Raw genomic sequence first — 19,207 nt, 5'->3', positions numbered from 1 at the left:
TACAACCGCTCCCGGAAGTACCCTTCTGCTGCCAATGTACAAAATTGCACAAATTTGCACTCCGAGCTGCGCGCACCCATCATGTTGACAAAGTAGCGTCGGATATCACAACCCTTGGGAAAACGTTCTACCAGCTAGTCTCCAAGAAGGTGAAGTCAGCGGGAGTTCCCGATCTCTCCAGCTCTGGAACGACGTTCACCACAGCAGACTGCAGTAGACAAAGCCAATCTCCTGGCGTCTACCCTCCGGTGTACTTTTCCGGCGTATGATGTAGCCGTAGTTCCGCTCTTGGCGCGTCTTGCACATTATCTTCTCAGTTAAAGGAATACCCCAGCTGTTGACCAAAGTCAAACCGAATAAAGCCCCTGGCCCTGACGGCATCCAGTCAATTGTATTGCGCCAGTGCTGCGATACATTAGCGGCTCCGCTTACGACCATCTTCCAGCTGTCTTATGACGCCAGTGCAATTCCGTGTGATTGGAGTCTCGCTAACGTCACGCCGATAAGTAAGGGTAGAGATAAATCCGATCCTACTAAGTACCGCCCAATTGCTCTCCTGTCCCAAGTTCTGAAAGCCGAAGAGCATGTCTGTGCGTCTGCAATTTCTACACATTTCATTCAGCACAATCTGATGAACCCGTTCCAGCACGGCTTCAGAAGTGGCTTCAGCACCGAAACCCAGCTCCTATGCTGCGTCGAGGATTGGACCTCTGGCCTTGAGCAGGCTGGCCGGGTCCTTGACTTCCGCTAAGCATTTGATTCGGTCCCCCACAAGCTTCTCAAGGAAAAGCTACACTCTTATGGGGTCGCACGCTAAACTGGTTCTCTGCTTACCTTGAAAATAGGGAGTTTCGGGTAGTTCTGCGGATGATGTAGCCCTCTCCAGGACGATCTTCTCGTCGCAGGACTGTAACACTCTACAATCTGACCTAGATACAATTAGCAAGTGGAGTGACCAGTGGCTTCTCCCGCTTAACACAGCCAAATGCTCGGTCCTTTCCCTTCGCAGGGTGGGCCAGCTAGCGTATGACGCTAAATATACTCTTCAAGATGTCGACCTCCGTTTGGTCACATCCCAAAGGTATCTTGGGGTGACCCTCACTGATACCCTCGAGTGGACTACGCACATCACCCGGGTCGTCACCCAGGCTGCGAGAGCGCTTGGGTTCATTCGACGTCACCTTTCCCACTGCCCTTTTGCCACGAGGTCACTCGGTGTCAAAACCTATGTATTCCCAATCCTGGAATACTGCTCAGCTGTTTGGTCTCCTTCGACAACGAGTGGAGTCCACGCTGTAGAAAAAATCCAGCGCCGAGCCCTCCGCTTCGCGTGGAGTACCTCCATGACGAGAGTTCTTCATAACTATAATTGGAGCACCCTGACTGCGCGCCGCCGTCTGAAGAGGCTTGTCATTGTCAACAGTGTCGTGCATCGCGCTTCTGGTGCCCTTTCTAAACTTTCAACGGTCATTTCCGGTTGGCATCGGCTCCCCCGAAGGAATCGTTTAGCCTCCATGGTCCTCCCGGGTTTCCGTTTCGCCGTTCGGAAACATTCGTTTCTCCCCTCCTCCGTCCAGGAGTGGAATTCCCTTCCGGAATACCTATGAGATTTCTATGAACTAGAATGCTGCCGCCTACGGCCGAGCTTGACGCCAGTTCGCCTTGAACCTTCAGCCAATGAGAGGCCGTAGAGTGGTTCCGCCAAGGAGGATAATAATCCTCCTTGGATCCGCTACTATAGCGGGAGATAGGTGACGTCATTCTCTCTGGTGACATTAAATTCTTGGCAGAACCACTCTTTGAGCTCTGATTGGCTGAGATCTGGCTGTCGTCTGCCACGGCGTTTGGCCCATTTGCCAGTTACACGGCAGCATTCTAGTTACCTATGAGATTTCTATGGGTTGCCCGGCCCTTCAGCCACCCCCGAAAATAATTCAACATCACAGCTGACTGAACTGAATTCAACTTTAATCTACTGAGAGAATTTTTTTTTCTTTGATAGGCAATTTTACAGTGCCATCGTGTGTCCGGGAATTGCAAACACCGTCGTCTGCTTCTTCAACGCTCTCATGGGGAAAAAACGTACCACGAAATTTTAACCTTGGAGGAGAGAAGTATTCTGGAGTGGAAAATCCCATAGCGGTAATAAGAACGTCCTTTCCCGCCTATTGCTGTTAGAATTACCCAGACTATCCCGGTTTTTAGTCGGACGTCAGCTGATAATGCCATCATTCTGGCTTGATGACGTCCGACCAAAAAGTGCATGATGGGAATTTTACAAAGTCGCAGGTGGCGCCCGACTTTTCCACTCCAGAATACTTCTCTCCTCCAAGTTTTAACATTACGGGGATAGGAAGAGGCGCCTCTCTGTAGCCAAAGATAATTTAAACTCGTACCCTAGATTCGAATACTGAGAGCTTTCCCATTGACGGTTTTGTTACGAAGCGTTTACCCTTTTCCGGCACGTGGCCTCAGAAAAATCGGGCTCCATCGGTTGTGTCACGGCCGACTTCGATCACGTTTTGCCGCGCTATATAGCGTGTGATCGAAGTTGGCTGTGGTTGCGGTAAGGCGCAAACCATGGAGCGAATTTTTTCTGAGTTCCGGCGGGAAGTGGGTAAACGCTATCGGCAACGCGCGAGAGAGTGATTTCGAATCTAGGGTACGAGTTTAAATTATCTTTGCTGTAGCGAAGCGACTTTACACTCTCTGCTTTCGCGCCGGAAGTCGGAAAAATCGGGCTCCATACCAGGGTGAGAAATAAGGAATTTCAATAGATAACCCAAGATTATATTACTCACCTTTAGTTTTCTTTCGTTTAGAAACCTTTTTAGAGCTACAGGCATGATTCATTATTGTTTTAAAACAATATAACGCAAAAATATCTGGTATCTTGAAAACCGTGAGTCAAAAACCACGGCGCAATTTTCACTAAAACTTTACGTTTTAAATAGATGTCGGTAGCCCTGCCAGCTCCATGGAGGCAGTTTATTCCGACTTCCGCCGGGAACTCAATAAGAGCCTGCGTTTACTCAGGAGCGGATCCAGGCCATCAAGTAAGGAGGGGTGATCATGGGCATTCAAAAGTCGTCTGCTATTTCTTCACAAATTTAGTTGGCAGGTATTAAAGTAGATGGCGCTATCGTTTCTAAGCTCGAAGCCTATATGGAGCGTGAAAATGTAACGTGGAGCTCTCATTTTCGTTTGCTTAAACGAAGTACTTTCTACAACTAGAAAGTCTAGTATACTCTAGTATCTATAAATATATTTCGATAACTTCAAAAATTGTTATGTTTTTTCAAGTATTCTAAGGGGGGGCGATCGCCCCCATCGCCCCCCCTATGGATCCGCCCCTGCGTTTACTGCAAGGAGATTGATTTCGAATCTAGGGTACTTAGTTATATTATCTTTGTTAAAACCTAACTAACTTTAAGCCTAAAAAGTTTGGTTTTCAAAAGTAGCAATTTGTATTTTCCGCCTTTTTAAGTTTCTCCAGGAACCGATAGCTAGCGCCACGCTTTTTTACCCTATAATGTATACCACGGTGAGGGGGGGGGGGAAGAAATTTCCCAAACAAAAACCAGGTAGCCTTCACCAGCCTCAGCGTTGCCAACCGTACTATATATAGTATATTTCGATAATTATACCTTTCGAATTTTTCCGTACTACAATTTCAATCACGTACTATATAGTACGCTTTTTGCGATAATTGTATTATAGTTTTACTATATTTCCGATATTTGTGCGATAATTTAAGAAATATTAGAAAGTTCCTTTTTGTTTACATAAGAACGGCGTTTCCAGTTTCTTAAGTAGGCTAAGAATTGAAATATTATACTCGGAGTGTTTGGTTTGTTCTCGAAAATATGGCTGACTTGACTAATCAAGCGTGTTGTAGCCTAACGAAAACGAAATATGTTAGTAACGGCCAACTATGATAAAGTGCTACCATCGTATAGCGAGTAATCAAAGCTGGCCGTACTTGTGTACTATAATTTTCTAGAAAATTCGATAATTTTTGGGCTTCGATACTATAATTTCAGATTTGGGACCTGGCAACGCTGACCAGCCTCTACTTCTTTCTATCTCTATAGAGTACAGGCAGTTGGGGGGGGGGAAACGAAAGTTCGTCTGCTAAAAGCAACGACTCTACAGCTAGTTGGACGGGTAATATTTAGTCTTTGGGAAAATATTTTCCAGGTTGCTTGAGTCGGCCATTTTGGGCGCGATTGCAAACATGGCGAATATGGATTGTTTTAATGTTGATTTAAATTCTAATTTTAATTCTTCTGAATATTACGATAGTTTAGAGCTTAATGTCAAAAGTAGGTACAGAGAAAAAATATCATTCATTAATGATACTGATCCATATATAGTCAAACCGAAAGATTGTCATTTAATTAAGCCTGAAGAGATTGAAAGTTTTAGTTATTTGCCCCCAATAAACTTTGCAGATATTTATCTGTATTTAATTGAGGGAATTTCACCTTTCACGAAGAAGAAATTAAAGAACTATAAAAGTTTAAATGCGTATAACCTTTTTGTTTGTGGATTTATAAGAGACGTGATGGTGAAGAACGTTGATGGTTCCATTTATATTCTTGTTAAAGCCACTGTGAGTATCTTCACCAGTATCATTTATATGTAGCGTAACATATATATTTATTCTGTTCGTATTCTTAAGGTAATGCACTCCCAAAGATTAAGGGAAACTCCCTTAAAACCTTGGATTATAACAGAGCAAGATGGCACAATTGAATCTGGACATTGCACTTGTATGGCAGGACTTGACGAGTCCTGCTCACATATTGCAGGGCTGTTATTCTACATTGATTATGTCGTTCGATTTCGAGAAAGGACAACCGTTACAGGTGTCAAGGCTTATTGGTTGGTTCCTATAACCAAAGGAGCAAGCTATGCCCCAATAAGTGAAATGGATATTTCTTCAATAAAATCCCGAAGAAAGGAATTGGATTCAGTATTAGAAGTAGAAGAAAACGCTAAAACTAAATGCAAAGACAGTGTATTGGTTCAGAAATTTACTCCAAGAATCACGACTGAAGAACACTACCACCTTGCTGATAAAATTTTTAGTCTTGGCTGCAAAAATTCGTATTTTAGCATTGATAGAAAATATCAAGAAAAATATAGACCAAAATATATTAACGATTCATTCCCAATGGTGCTAACTGAGCTGTACGATGACAAATGTGTTGATTTACCATTCCACGAACTACTTAAACATTGTGAAGGAATTAAAGTAGGTTTTACATGCCAGCAAGCCGAAAAAGTAGAAGCTGAAACAAAAAATCAATCAAATAGCAAACTATGGCATTGTTTCCGCGCTGGTCGTATAACAGCGTCAAACTTTAAAGCAGCCTGCCACAGTAATCCAGCAATGCCTTCAGCTTCATTAATCGCTACAATTTGTTATCCAAGTGAAAGAAAGTTTGAAAATGAGGCAACCAAATGGGGTACTCATAATGAAGAAACAGCACGAAAAGTTTACCGCAATGCAATGCTGAAGACTCACAAAAATTTTAAAATTGAAAGTTCTGGACTTTGCTTGAATGTCAATCATCCCCATCTCGGAGCCTCACCGGATGGATTTGTTAGTTGCGACTGTTGTGGTAAAGGGGTTATAGAGCTGAAATGCCCTTTTACCATGAAAGATAACGCTCTGAAGGACGGAGATAACAAATTCTATCTTCAAATGAGCGAGAGTGAATTGAAACTGAAGCAAAATCATGCCTATTATTATCAAGTTCAGACGCAGCTATTTGTAACTCAAAGAGTGTATGCGGACTTTTGTGTGTGGACCAAGGTGGACTTCCATATTGAAAGAATATATCCGGATGAGGATTTCTGGGCAATTGCACTTAGTAAATCAAAAGAGTTTTTTTATAATGCTATTTTGCCAGAACTAGTAGGACATTTTTTTAGGAAGGATACGTCCATTAAAGAAAACCCCAGAAAGAAAAAAAGTGGAAAGAAAGCGGTTAAGTCATCCACTGAGCTCAATATTTTATCTCCAAATAAGAGGAATAATTCAAACAGAATGTCATCCCCATCAAAAGATTTGAATACCCAATCCAAAGTTCGTATCAATTTCTCTTCACCATCGACATCTAGGATCCCCAACTATTCATCCCCATCGAAAGATTTGAATACCCAATCCAAAGTTCCTATAAATTTCACTTCACCATCCACAAAAAATCAGATTACGCCATCCACACCCAGTGCTTCTCAGAATATAGGATCGGCAACTAAAGAACTTGTTCAGTCCCCTTCAGAACCAAATAACTCTAGTCAATGTGAAGTCTGGTGCTATTGCAAACTACCCGAGTCTGGTGATATGATATGCTGTGATAACCAAAATTGTGCTATTGAATGGTTCCATATTGAATGCCTGAAAATAAAACGGATTCCGAAAGGAAAATGGTTTTGTGCTGAATGTTCAAAAGTTAATAGGGAGAACAGATCAAAGAAAAGGAGGCTCCAAATGTGATTTTCCATTTACTGGTCATTGTTCCTATATAAATTCAGAAATTACATTATTTTGAAAAATGAAAAAATAAATTTAAGGTCTCAGTTATAAAAATTGATTAATTTATTCAATAGAAACTACTGATGGGGTAAGATTTGTTAACGCACAGCACACGGTAGCAATTTTGTCAATTGTAGCAATATTTTCATCCGGGGCCCGATGTAGCAATTCCACGGGAACTTTAGTATGAAGTATTTTATACTTTTGTCGTAGTTGCCCGATAACTCTTTCAACATGAATTCTGACATTAGCTAATTTACGTGTAGTTTCTACATCATTAGGGGATAGTTGTTTTTTTCCACGGGTAAATGCTGGGTATTTTATGGATGCACAATAAAATCCGACTGAATCGTCAATATCAAACCCCCTATCAGCGAGAACTAAATCTCCAGGAATTAGTTTTTCTAAAAACCCACAATGTTCTGTTAAATGTTTATCCGAAACACGACCACCCCAACCTTTTGAAATATAACTTATGGATCCTTGAGGTGTAATACCAATTAGAAATTTTACAGTGTTATTGTGTTTATAGCTGGACCACGTATTTGCTCGTGTTATAACACTGGATGGTTTGTCTGTGAACACCTCAAAACAATCTATGATCACTGCACATTTTGATCCAAATTGCTCTCTAAAACACATTGGCATTGTTGCCTGTAGTTCGTCTCTTTCAGGCCACTTAATGAATCGGAAAAGGCGATTGTACAATGCATTTAAACAATTGTAGAAAATTCTGCTAACAGTTCTTTCGGAGATAAAAAACCTGTACGCTAATTCCCTATTTGATGAAGCCAATCGTAGTTTCATAACTGTCAGTATAAATTGTTGGAATGGTGTTAGCTTGGAGTTCTTGAATAAGAACGGTGAAATTTCTTCAACTAAAATATCTAAAAGCTCCAAGCGTTCAAGCCCCGTGAAGAAAAGAACTTTTTCATTATCCCCAGCAAAAAATGATGTACTGAATCGATATTTTTCAATATCCTCAGCTTTAGATTCAATTTCCAACGTTGCTATTGATAATTGATTTCTACAAAGGCTTAGCATTTCCTTTACTTGGTCTAACTGTAAAGTTAGGTTTTCAATTGAAGATTTCAATTCTTTTAATTCAAACTGGGCTGCTTCTAGTTCAAACTGAGGACAGACTCTTAAAAATGTTTGGGAAAATCCATCTGTGAAACAGCTATCCGTTTGCGTTGCGTGCTCATCGAAGGTGGTTTCTGTTTGAGTTGAGTGCTCATTGAAGGTGGTTTCTGTTTGAGTTGAATGTTCCACAAAGTTGGGTTCTGTTTGGATGTATTCGTCTGTTAAGCATGGTTGGGTAGTCTGTGTAGATAAATTTGCATATGTTGGATATATATGTTCTTCAAATGTATGATCCATTTCTAGTAAAGAAACGTTTTCACCAAAAGACATCAAATTATTTTCATTAATAATGGAGGAATTATCATCAAGCGACACAGTGTTGAATTCTGCAGCAGTAAGCAGGGTATTAATTTTTGGCGTAGATGTAGCACCTGGCAGATTTGGATTTAAACTATTTCTACACTTCGTAGTTCTGGGGGTATCAAAGTAGTGCAGCTTAGCTCTTTTAAGTCTTCTTTCATAGCGCTCTAGCTTGTGATCATTGTCTTCAATTCCACTAGTTCCGTCTTGAATAACACTAGATTGATCTGTTTTTAGGTAACGACTTGGAAGCCAGTCAGGATGTGTTGCATCGTAGAGCGTTGATGGTTTTCCTTAAACAAAATAGTGTATAGTTTTGTGTTTTAAGCTCTTTTGAGTTAAAAAATTAGAATACCTGAAGCGAAATGCCTTGAACAAATGCGAAGTTTTTCATCGTACCCATTAAGCCTTAGTTTATTGACCCATAGGCGCTGCCTATCAGATGATAATTGTTTTGTTTTATCCCCCTGGTTTTGTATAACGTTTGGAATCCGGTAAAAACTGACCTCCTCCGATGACAATCTTTCCCCTGAACAACCCTCAATACAACAACGCTTACGTTTTTTACCCATTAAAAAGATCAAACCTAAATTGATGATCCAAAATTCCTATCACGAAAACGCGCCCAATATGGCTGACAAACGAGAGAAAAATAGATAATAGTTATCCAGCTCTTTCATAGATGGCGATACGATCGCTATTTTTATCCCCCCCCGTTATTTTAGTTCCCCTATGACGTTTCATATTTCCCCTCTGCCTTTACTCTATAGAGCAATCCAATAGAAATTTAGAATACTCCGTTTCCGAGAAAGTCCTCAGAGTGTTTCTTTTTTGAAATAACATTTTTGGTATAAGTGTTTAATATGTTTGTTGATGTTGGAGTTCGTTTACATAACTTAATATAATATAAGTAAAATAATTCAAATATTCTTCCTAGGCAATTTTAAGGAAATGGGTGATAATCCTCATGATAACCCTGAACCAAATCAACCACATGGAAGCTTACAAGAAGTTCTTAGACTGGCTGTCGCTAATACAGCGGCAAATCCAGATTTAACGCCTTCATTGTCTCATATTCCCAATTCTATGGACCCTGAGGTTTATATCATAAGTCGTGTACCTTAATTATACTAATTACTATGCTAATATAGTATATTTTAGAGAAGGGAATGGCTAAATAATGTATTATCAAACTTGTCAACGAATGCTATAACAGAAGAGATTAAAAAGTGTATTCAATCATTACAAGAGAACTTAGAATTGCATCAAGCTAATAACTCTAATGAAGAAGTTTTAAAATCAATTGAAAACAAACTAGATGAGCTGACTGATCATACGGGATCATTAGATAATGCTAATGGTATTAAGAAATATAAATGTTTAGCTTATTTAAAATTTTAGTACCTCAACGTAGTCATATCCTTTCAGATTTTGAAAAAATGGGTGGTTTCAAATTGTTGCCACAGCTATTACTAATAAATCGTGAGGGAATACAATGCAGAACAGCTAATTTGATAGCTGAATTAGTTCAGAATAATCCTTATTGCCAAAACGCTGCTTTACATCTTAATTTACTTAAGCACCTCCTTGAGCTAGTTGATTCTCATCAGTTGGAAAAAGTTAGGATTAAAGCTCTTTACGCTTTATCTTGTGAGTTATTAAGTAATAAAAAATTGCTATTTACATTAACAATATGATTTTACAAGGTCTGATTCGTCAAAATTCAAAAGCACAAGAGAACTTTGAGAATATAGATGGGTTTTCAGTTCTTTTACGTGCCATGCAATGTGACGTCAAAAATCTACGCCTAAAAGTTTCATTTCTATTGAATTCTTTATGTAATCAACAAACTAGGTTTAAAGGTACTTAATTACTTGGGAAATTGCCATTTGTTGTCTGATTAAAAGATATTTTGCAGATTTGCTTTTCCAAATGGGATTTGGAGAATTAATTATTGGCCTTCTTCACTCTGAGCATGATGACAGTCATGAATACTTATTAAGTACATTGCTGTGTTTGGTTAAAGACCATCCTCCTTCTAGAATGGAATGCAAACGTAATGATCTGGGCCTGGAAAGCCTTTTGCGTCAAAGAATCACAATATTAAATGGTCCAGAAGAAGCTTTTCAAGATGAAGTTGATTATTGTAAACAATTGTTGGACATTTGTTTCTCCGATACCTTAACTCCAGACTTGGAAAGATAAACATTTGTGATAATACCAACTTGTTTCATTACAATATTAATTAATATATTAATATAAAACTTATTTTTAACAGATAAAAAGATTTTATTTGCTATAGAAATTGAATGGCACAATTATTTATCGCAACGACCAGATTTTAACAGGAAAATAACTATCCAGAGAAATAACAAATCAGAAATAAACAGGAACTTTAACAATTAAAAGATATAAAAAAATAACCTATTCTATATATTGCTCGCATTATATTAGTTTGAACTTGAATTTTTTTTGTCATTTTTGGCACTACTGTAATATTTGTACAAATTTTGTGACAACTTAACTGATTGACCAAGCGTCAAGCTCGTCAATCTCTGGATATGATTAATACACAAGTATTGTAAGTTTCCAACTTAATATTTTGTGCCTCCTTAAAGCATAATGATGAGAAAAAAAGCTCATACCAAAAAATTGAAATGCTTCCTTCATATTTCAACAGACAACTTACAAGGCCTACATGAACGTGTAGAATGTCATAGGTTCTATCGATGTTGATATTTACTAGACAGGTGTTAGGTTTGATTAAGTCGAAGATCGGGACTTATTTTGTTAAATCAACATGATTCTAGTATTAAGGACATGCTTATTTGTGACCTTAGTATTGCACCAAACATTGAAATAACAAAGGGAAAAATTTAACACATGAAAAATATTAATAATGGCAAGGGGTTAAGTATAAATTTGAAAATATATATCCTAAAGATTTTTTGAAAAAACCAAATTCAAAGCCCTAAGCTGAACTTTGATTTGTTAAAAATGATGAGAAAATTTAACTCGCTATCTACTTCCTGAAGCGGAAAGAATTTCTTGTTTCTCATCTTCTGAATTGTGTGAATCTTCTTCACTGTCACTACCATGCTCTGACGGAGCAGGGGTTGATGCTCTTGAACTTGTAGGCGAAGGCGGTTCAGAAACAGGTCGTGGGTATCGAAGTTGAAGTTTCTCACCCTAAAAATATTTGTTTTAGAGAAACGTAATCAATTTTTCCTCACTGTATTCTTACCATTGCTTCTTCTAAAATCTCAGGATGAGTTAATTGCAAGGCCATGTGCCTTGACTTTCTATAATACTGCATAAGAAAAAAATTGATCAGAATGCCTCTTTCAGTTTCATAATTCGGGTGGATAACTCACAACTCCTAAATTCTTCCAGTCAAGAAGGTCACTTAACCTTTCAGTTCGATTTCTTTGGATAATTCTCTGACGTCTTGATAAACAAGTGAAGTCAAACATATACTGCAAAAACAACAGCACTTAATAGATATTCATTGTACACTTTAGATTTATCATAGGACATCACAAAAATTTAAAGAGATATTTCAAGAAAAATTAATCTTAAATTACCAAATATAGAGAGGTTAAGTAAACAACTCTAAAAGATGAATAACAATTTCAAAGGCTTTGCTTTTGAATTTATAATTCAGAGTAATATATTTGCAATCTTTTTAAGAAAATCTGAACATGTGATATTTTATACACTATTTATGACAACTATGACTTGTACACGTTCCTCAATTATCAGTTTCAATCATGGGAGTTAAGGCATTTTCACACGAGCCAACTTTTTGATCCAACTAGATGAGTCCACTTAAGTTGACTCAACTAGTTGGTTCGTGTGAATAAAAGTTCGATGAGTCGATCCACCAAAAAAGTGCGCGAGAAAAAAATGGATCATGGATCCATTTTTGCTGACTGAGCATTTTGATTTGAAAAGTTGGCTCGCGTGAAGAGGTCTTTATTTATTTTTACAATCAAGTTGATAGAGTGAGAGCTATGCTCATTAAGGTAAATTACCTGAGCCAACTGTTGCACCGATTCTTCAGGTCCCTTGAACCTCCTATCAACAATGTAAATTCCATACGACATAGGATCGACAACGTGCTCGGCAATGAAACAACCAAATCCAGACAGATTGGTTGTTAAACTAGGAATTCCCATAACGGTACATTCGGCTAAGTGAAGAAAATTATTAAGCATTTGATTTTAAATAAAACAATAGTAAATTTACCAGGAGTGTAGCCCCAAGGTTCATAATAAGATGGGAAAATTCCCATGTGACAACCACGAACAAATTCTTCATAATCCATACTAAAAAGTGGGTTAGTAGATGATAAAAATTCAGGATGGAATATTACCTTTAAAATAAAACTTATTAGAATACGATGATTAAACAGCCATATAGAAAGATTTTTATGTACTTTAACTCTATCAGACGATTCATTAAACAATTTACAACGCCTAATGTGGCTCAAAACTGGATCTGAGGCATCATCAATCATGTTGTGGGTACAAATTGGAGGCATGATTGTATTCTAGGAATAGAAAATTAAAATTATCACTAAAAATTAAGTAAGAATTTAGGGTGTTCTTAAATTACCTGCGATGCGTAAATACATCTTTTCAGTCTAACAAGATCCTCACTTAGTAATAGTTGATCCGGATTTGGAATTTTGCCACTTTTAGAGATATTTATAAATTAGAGGAAGTTTGGCATCTTAAAGAGAAGAGAAAACTATATATACCTAAGACAAATTTCAAACATTCTTTTGCCTATTTTTGACTGGACATCCTGCACAGCATCCCGAAGTTGCTTAGTAATAGCTTGCCCACGTAAGGAATCTACATTGAAATTATTTGTCTTTGCTGGAAAAATGATAAAAGCCACAACTGTCATGTCACTGCCAGCTGACTTTAAGTAATGATTAAGTCTGGCTAAGGATTCGATGAAGAGATCAGCTCCTTTATTTGAGAATTCGTATCGTCCAGCGATAAAGATATACAGCGTACGATCTAAGTCAAAATCATAATGACTAAAATAAAAATACCAAATGAATAGATGTGTTGAAACATTCAGATTTAAAAGTAACTTTAAAATATACCCATAAAAATGTCCTCTGATGAATTCGTGAATTTTCTCCTTGGAAATTGCGTGTAAATTTTGAAACTCATGAAGAGCACTGAATTTCTTGACATTTAAGCCATTAGGTGTGATAATATCAGGTTTCCTCTTGAGTAAAAATTCCGATTCAACAGATGTGATCTCTGAGACAGTTGTAAAAATATGGGACATATGAGTAGCTGCTCTTTCCATGCAGTAACGATGATAAATTCCTCTATCTCCAGCTTCTTTATCTAAGTTAAACTGAAAACAAAGGTTCAATTACATTAAAAACATAATTTTTTAGCTTAGTAACTTCTTAATACCTTGTCCAAATTATTGTAAAAATCTAAATTAGCAGCGCAGAGATATCTCCCCAATAAAGTTGCGTGAGTTGTAAAAACAGTGGCAATATCTAAATGCCTTGTTCTGAGTAATATAAGTCCAACTCCAGCAAGCCATTCGTGAAAATGGGCCACCATTAAGGGTATTCCTCTTTCTTTTTTTACTTCTTTATGGAACTATAGCGAAAATTAAAATTAAAATCTATTTGTGTTTGAGGGAGAAATTCTATATAACCTCTTCTAGAAACCAAGCTACAAGGTAGCCAAAGATTATAGAATCGTTTGACTCGCGATCGTGCCACGGGACTCCAATATTTGCTACATTCCACAGGTCTCTTTTCCATTCATCTAACTTCCAGGCTCCAGAACCAATATCGAATAATAAAACCCTGGGATACCCTTCTATAAGCCATCTTCCATAGACAACCTATTTACAAATTATATTGATATTAGAAAACACCATAGATTTTGGGGAAAGAGACATTTTCGCAACAGGGCTTACGCGAATTCCCGCTGATTTTAATGTGTGAATAGCATTTTTAAGTTCTGTTTCTGGAGGTTCTAATATTTCCACTTCAGTTCGAACCAGTGCCTCATTGACAGGTCCAACCATAAAATACTGGTCACCTAATTCTTCGGTGCTGACAGCGGCTTTCGATCGAATAACGGTATATATACCTCCAACTAAAAAACAATAGTTTTATCAAAAATTTTGTCCCCCTAAGCGATAGATTACAGATCTATCGAAGTATCCTTGAAGTATCTCCCCATGAAAGTAATGTGGAAGACCTTCATTCAAGCTTAATCGGCAAGTACAACCTTGGCCCATATACCACTACATGCAGGGAGGGAGACATTCCTTACTGTAAACACCTAAATATATTATAAAACATTTTGAAACTCACCTTTATTTACGACTTCCCACGATATTTCAAATACGAAACGATTTTCTGCCTCTGCAGCGGCACCTTTGTCAAAATAATTATCATCAACTCCTTCCAAACGATAGAACCTCCTTGCCATACGCGAAGCCATGCCGACGTTTAAAAGTGTTCTGAAACAGCCAGCTGCCCCGCCGGGAATCGTGCGACAAATAATAAGTCACGTGTCTAAATTAAAGGGATGCGAAATACACCATCATTGTAGGCGTTTTGCCAATGGTGAAAAGAGTTTGCTTTTCCTGGCGAATGATAAGAAAATCAAAATCTTTACTTTTTTTTTTAAAAGTGCTTTCAACTGCCCCTTGGAAACCCCCTGGCATTGCCCTTGAATGAAAAAGGGGCTCGCCACTTCGTCGTCAGCTGAAGGTCATGACCTTTGAACCACACATTATTTTGTAAAAATTATAAGAAAAAATTCAGAAGTTTAGTTTTTTTTTCTACCTTATTTTCATATTCATAAAAGATAAATTACATTAGATAACATAAATATAAATTATTGGGTCAAATTTAAAATGATTGATACGGAATCTCCCGCCAAACTCCACCAACACGTGTTTAGGTGCCCTTTGTGAAAGTGTTGTATGGCATGGTTGCATCATGGTATCTCGTATACCGGTCGTTTTCCAAAGAAGCCAGTTAAAATCATGCTTTTTATTATTTAAAGTAACGAAATCCATTATTTTAAAAATTAACAAATTTTAATGTGATTAAATGAGGATAAAAGTATTTATTCCCCTGTTTTACCAAAGAATCATGACTATAAAACCACAATGCCCCTGTAAATCCCTAAGCACATACTGTCGTTTGAATCAGTTTTATGTCACAATGAAAAACACTACATACAGACCAAATGGTACATAATATGTCAATTATTCCTTGATAGATACAATGTCTGATATTCAAAAAATAATTATTATTTTCAGTACATTCTCACCTAAAAATCGTATCAAATTACACCCAACTCATCAAAGTTCCAATAAAGCCATTTGCCACTGATCTTCATCCTGATGAATTTTCTATTCGTGTATCTGCCACACAAATAAAGAAATTCTTACAAGCTAGCAATCTAATGTATGAAGAAGGATACACTTGCTTCAGATTACATTGTCCTTCCTGTTCCTGCACCCATGATGCACCACCTAAACCACCGGAACTCGGTTCATTTTTTATCAACATGACCACTGGTAATACTTTTAAATATTCCCCATATAACTGGTATAATGAAATTTCTTATACAGGGATGTTCATTTGTTACTCTTGTAAGCAGTTAGGAAATTGGAGGGTATTCGTTGATTACATTAATGTTCGAGAGATGCAAAGTTCAGAAAATAAAGAGTGAGATCTTAAGATCATTAACATTATGTCTATAATATTGTTCCATTAAAGTATATAAAAGACCGAAACCACTGTTGGACTAGGAATGAGAACTTTGTTAATCCGGAAAAAGTAAGAGGAGACCAACATTTAGAGGAAACGAGCACAGTAATTTGACCTATAGGCCTTCAGGGCGAATACAAAACGTAACACTAACGACCCAAACAATTTCAAAAGCTAAAATTGTTTTTGTCATTAGTCTTAAGTTTTGTAGTCGCCCAGAAGGCCTAAGTACCGTGCTTGTTTCCCTAAAAAAGCTTAGTTTCACATAAATGTTGGTCTCCTCCTACTTTTTCGCGATTAACCAAGTACCCTTTTAAGTATGGCACTTAGTATTCTTCGTGTACACTCTTTAATGAGCTTCGTATGTTTTAATCTTCTTCCTGTGATGATGTCAATCCATGTATAGCTCTCAGCAAGATATTTCCCAATGAGATATATCTATAGACCTATATTGTTTGCTTATGACATAACTGAACAAGTTTAGTTGTTAACATTAAATAACTGTTTTTCAAGAAAACTGAAGTTTCCTGATACCGAAAATGGTATCTTCTTTAATGAAGACGACAAAAAGAAGTTGACAGAACAGTTTGATAATGGCATTTTTCTTAGTACTTATGATCATGAGCAGCTTTTGTTAATTTTATCAAAATTTAAATTAAAGGTATGATTTTATTCATTTGCACTATCCATAAAATTGATCTAATACCTAAATCTTTCGCAGGGTTTGGTTCGTGAAACTTTAAAAAAGTTTCAAATAAAGATTTCTAGTGATGAAACGTGTATACTATTCCCATTTTACGATCCGGATAAACAATTAGCTAGTATTAAAATTCATAGTTTGGATGAAAATGATGATGTTAACGAGATTATGTTCCCTAAGTATGCTAATATATATCTTTAGTAACAAATTTTCTATTATTAATAAATCTATCTTGATTTTTTTCAGGCAATCTCCTTTTGGTTTATTTGGCTATTTGTCTTTAGCTAAATCCGTTAAAGAGGTTGTGCTAACAGCCTCACCTGCTGATGCCCTAGCAGTTTTTCAAGAAACAAACACTCCAGCTATTGCTTTACCTCAAGGGCTTAAAAATCTCTCCCCGGAAGTATGACAATACTATTTGTTTAGTTGTGTCAATTTTTCAAATCCTTTACTTCCGCATTATCAGATTCTACCTCTTTTTGAAAAGTTCCAACGTGTGACACTATGGTTAGGCAACAGTATTAATGATTGGGAAATGGCCAAAGTATTTGCCAGGAAACTCTCTGAGAAAAGGTGCTTTTTTATAAGGCCAAGAGAGGACCAGCCTGCAGCTTTGGCTGGCTTGCAAAGTAGACTGAATCTTGTGGTAATTTTAAAAGGCGCTCAGCCAGTTAGTCATAAATCTATCACTACTTTTCAAACACTCCGTCAAGATGTATTAGATGAGCTTAGTCACACGGAACAAGTAGCTGGAATGAAGGTGTCTATTATTATTGTGACATCCATTCTAGGTTGGGAAATCACACTACTTTCATATCTTTACAGTGGAAAAGGTATCCTGGCTTAAATAGGCTCTTGAAAGGCCATCGTAGAGGGGAACTAACTGTTTTTACTGGTCCAACCGGATCGGGGAAAACTACTTTCATGAGTGAATATTCTTTGGATTTGTGCATGCAAGGGGTAGGTAAGCGGGTTCTCCGTTTAATGTTTTTGGAAGAAACATTCATGTTTCTAATTTATTTTCAGATGAGCACATTATGGGGTAGCTTTGAAATTAAAAATGTTCGTTTGGCTAAGATGATGTTGACACAATTTTCTTTGTAAATGAAACTGCTTGAATTGCTGAAAGTTTCTATACTTTTTATATATATTTTTTTTTACATTTTAAAGGCTTCCATTAGATAGGCATTTGGACCAATTTGATGTATGGGCTGATAAATTTGAACAACTTCCTTTGTACTTAATGACATTTCACGGGCAACAATCCATTCCTCATGTCTTGGATGTAATCAAGTACTCTTTAATTTACCTGGTGCCAAAACTAATTATCAATCCTTACAGGCAATGTCTCATGCTGTTTATGTTCATGACATTCAACATGTCATTGTGGACAATGTTCAGTTTATGTTAGGAGTTGATGCGTCCAGTTCAAAACTGGACCGATTTTATCGGCAAGATTTGCTCATTTCTTCTTTTAGGAAGTTTGCAACGCAAAATAACTGTCACGTGTCCCTTGTGATACATCCTCGTAAAGTAAGACTAACAAGATTGTCCATAGTTTCCGAATTGAACAAATTGGTGTATTGTTTAGGAGCGGGAAATGGAAGATTTAAATAATAGCTCAATTTTTGGAGGTGCTAAGGCCAGTCAAGAAGCTGACAATATCATCATTTTACAAGATAAAAGATTGAGTATGCTTCGGGGAAGAAAGTTTTTGCAGGTGATGACATTAGTTTTAACTTTTAAAGGTGTAAACCTCTATAGGGTTTATATTAGTGATCATACAGGACCTCGACCACGACCCGGTAAGTTGGGGATCCCCGGGTTTCTGGTCTTGGTTTATTCTTTAATTAGGTTTTCCAAATCCAAAAAAATGAAAAAACGCCCGAGCGAGCGCTTAGCTACAACCAAAACAGGGAAGGAGCCAGCCTATAGGTGTTTTCATAAAATCCGGCAATGTGGTTTTACTCCCCAACAAAAATTGCCCCATCAGTCTTTGATGGGAGTTCAGTTCAGGATGTTCCAGTTCTAAAACCATCGGTGCAACTCGCATGAATGTACGTCAACAAGTGGTCAAACATGTTTCCCGAAAAATCAATAAAAACCAAAGACTACAGACTGTTACATGTCCCTTCCTAGAGTATTATCACCTCCTAGGCAGTTCTTTGATGTGGATTTTATAAAAACATCTGTTATCTTAGCCACTTCTCTGGTTCAAAGGTAGCGTCACACTTGCCAGGCTCACCTGTTTTTGATTTCATTTTTCGTTTTAAATAAATGTGCCCCTTTTGAATCAGTTTTGTAGTTAGAAAACACTTAAAAATTCCAAAAAACCCCAACCCGGTTTTTTGGGGTTTTTACTCTCTACGACCCAAATGTTACCCCGTACGATCACTAGTTTATATTCACCTGATGTTTTCATTATAGGTCACAAAGAATAGATTTGATGGAGATATAGGAATTATACCACTAGAGTTCGATAAAGAAACTTTAAGCTTCATGGCTAAAAAGAAACTACGTAAAGTTGGGGAACCTAAAACGGAATCTACTTCCACCGCAAGTGCCAACTTAGATGAAAAATAATACTTAAAAATCATGGTTCATTAGATAATGAAAAAATTTATTTTTGCTAGTCGATTGTTTTTGCATGGAACTTTTTATGGAAATAACGGAATGTCTAGAACTAAATAAAACATCAATATTTCCTATAGTTTGAAACTATATAAATTTTCAAAGA

General features: G+C 37.3%; 5 protein-coding genes across 5 annotated transcripts; 3 read left to right on the top strand and 2 right to left on the bottom strand.

Annotated features, from left to right (window-relative positions):
* The first annotated feature begins 4,106 nt into the window (after positions 1-4,106).
* On the top strand, positions 4,107-8,753 carry LOC149954210 (uncharacterized). Its single transcript, XM_090168984.1, has 2 exons — positions 4,107-4,615; positions 4,685-8,753. The coding sequence occupies exons 1-2, from the start codon at positions 4,238-4,240 to the stop codon at positions 6,506-6,508; spliced, it is 2,202 nt and encodes a 733-aa protein (XP_090025110.1). The 5' UTR covers positions 4,107-4,237; the 3' UTR covers positions 6,509-8,753.
* On the bottom strand, positions 6,589-8,509 carry LOC149954211 (uncharacterized). The gene is made up of 3 exons (XM_090168987.1): positions 8,497-8,509; positions 8,346-8,425; positions 6,589-8,283 (listed from the first exon to the last, which is right to left on the bottom strand). The coding sequence occupies exon 3, from the start codon at positions 7,958-7,960 to the stop codon at positions 6,611-6,613; it is 1,350 nt and encodes a 449-aa protein (XP_090025113.1). The 5' UTR covers positions 7,961-8,283; positions 8,346-8,425; positions 8,497-8,509; the 3' UTR covers positions 6,589-6,610.
* Positions 8,754-8,758: 5 nt separating the features above from the next.
* On the top strand, positions 8,759-10,479 carry LOC149954209 (hsp70-binding protein 1). Its single transcript, XM_090168988.1, has 6 exons — positions 8,759-8,838; positions 8,928-9,088; positions 9,152-9,350; positions 9,419-9,640; positions 9,697-9,852; positions 9,909-10,479. The coding sequence occupies exons 2-6, from the start codon at positions 8,942-8,944 to the stop codon at positions 10,193-10,195; spliced, it is 1,011 nt and encodes a 336-aa protein (XP_090025114.1). The 5' UTR covers positions 8,759-8,838; positions 8,928-8,941; the 3' UTR covers positions 10,196-10,479.
* Positions 10,480-10,984: 505 nt separating this feature from the next.
* Glys (glycogen [starch] synthase) lies at positions 10,985-14,604 on the bottom strand. The gene is made up of 13 exons (XM_090168985.1): positions 14,358-14,604; positions 13,955-14,136; positions 13,688-13,879; positions 13,435-13,629; positions 13,110-13,372; positions 12,753-13,040; positions 12,608-12,686; positions 12,429-12,542; positions 12,239-12,365; positions 12,025-12,182; positions 11,365-11,466; positions 11,235-11,300; positions 10,985-11,179 (listed from the first exon to the last, which is right to left on the bottom strand). Exons 1-13 carry the CDS (start codon positions 14,485-14,487, stop codon positions 11,009-11,011), a joined length of 2,067 nt encoding a protein of 688 aa, XP_090025111.1. The 5' UTR covers positions 14,488-14,604; the 3' UTR covers positions 10,985-11,008.
* Positions 14,605-14,739: 135 nt separating this feature from the next.
* Positions 14,740-19,170, top strand: mtDNA-helicase (mitochondrial DNA helicase). Its single transcript, XM_090168986.1, has 13 exons — positions 14,740-15,246; positions 15,317-15,577; positions 15,632-15,728; positions 16,284-16,431; positions 16,492-16,649; positions 16,717-16,873; positions 16,937-17,230; positions 17,296-17,430; positions 17,497-17,570; positions 17,641-17,755; positions 17,812-18,003; positions 18,062-18,190; positions 18,898-19,170. Exons 1-13 carry the CDS (start codon positions 15,105-15,107, stop codon positions 19,051-19,053), a joined length of 2,058 nt encoding a protein of 685 aa, XP_090025112.1. The 5' UTR covers positions 14,740-15,104; the 3' UTR covers positions 19,054-19,170.
* The last annotated feature ends 37 nt before the right edge of the window (positions 19,171-19,207 follow it).

This window comes from Leiobunum rupestre, chromosome 3 (genome assembly GCF_980474605.1).
Source record: "Leiobunum rupestre chromosome 3, qqLeiRupe1.1.hap1, whole genome shotgun sequence".
Lineage (NCBI taxonomy): Eukaryota > Metazoa > Arthropoda > Arachnida > Opiliones > Sclerosomatidae > Leiobunum > Leiobunum rupestre.
This window is presented reverse-complemented; position numbering and strand designations above follow the sequence as displayed.

Bases quoted from the DNA above. Each gene is read 5' to 3' on its own strand.
- LOC149954210 (XM_090168984.1), top strand. From the start codon at position 4,238: ATGGCGAATATGGATTGTTTTAATGTTGATTTAAATTCTAATTTTAAT. The intron at 4,616-4,684 runs GTGAGTATCTTC...CGTATTCTTAAG, and splicing joins ATATTCTTGTTAAAGCCACT to GTAATGCACTCCCAAAGATT.
- LOC149954211 (XM_090168987.1), bottom strand. From the start codon at position 7,960: ATGTCTTTTGGTGAAAACGTTTCTTTACTAGAAATGGATCATACATTT.
- LOC149954209 (XM_090168988.1), top strand. From the start codon at position 8,942: ATGGGTGATAATCCTCATGATAACCCTGAACCAAATCAACCACATGGA. The intron at 9,089-9,151 runs GTTTATATCATA...AGTATATTTTAG, and splicing joins CCAATTCTATGGACCCTGAG to AGAAGGGAATGGCTAAATAA. The intron at 9,853-9,908 runs GTACTTAATTAC...GATATTTTGCAG, and splicing joins TCAACAAACTAGGTTTAAAG to ATTTGCTTTTCCAAATGGGA.
- Glys (XM_090168985.1), bottom strand. From the start codon at position 14,487: ATGGCTTCGCGTATGGCAAGGAGGTTCTATCGTTTGGAAGGAGTTGAT. The intron at 13,880-13,954 runs GTAAGCCCTGTT...ATTTGTAAATAG, and splicing joins TAAAATCAGCGGGAATTCGC to GTTGTCTATGGAAGATGGCT. The intron at 13,041-13,109 runs GTATATTTTAAA...TTTTTATTTTAG, and splicing joins ATCAGAGGACATTTTTATGG to TCATTATGATTTTGACTTAG.
- mtDNA-helicase (XM_090168986.1), top strand. From the start codon at position 15,105: ATGAGGATAAAAGTATTTATTCCCCTGTTTTACCAAAGAATCATGACT. The intron at 17,231-17,295 runs GTGTCTATTATT...ATATCTTTACAG, and splicing joins AACAAGTAGCTGGAATGAAG to TGGAAAAGGTATCCTGGCTT. The intron at 17,431-17,496 runs GTAGGTAAGCGG...ATTTATTTTCAG, and splicing joins TGGATTTGTGCATGCAAGGG to ATGAGCACATTATGGGGTAG.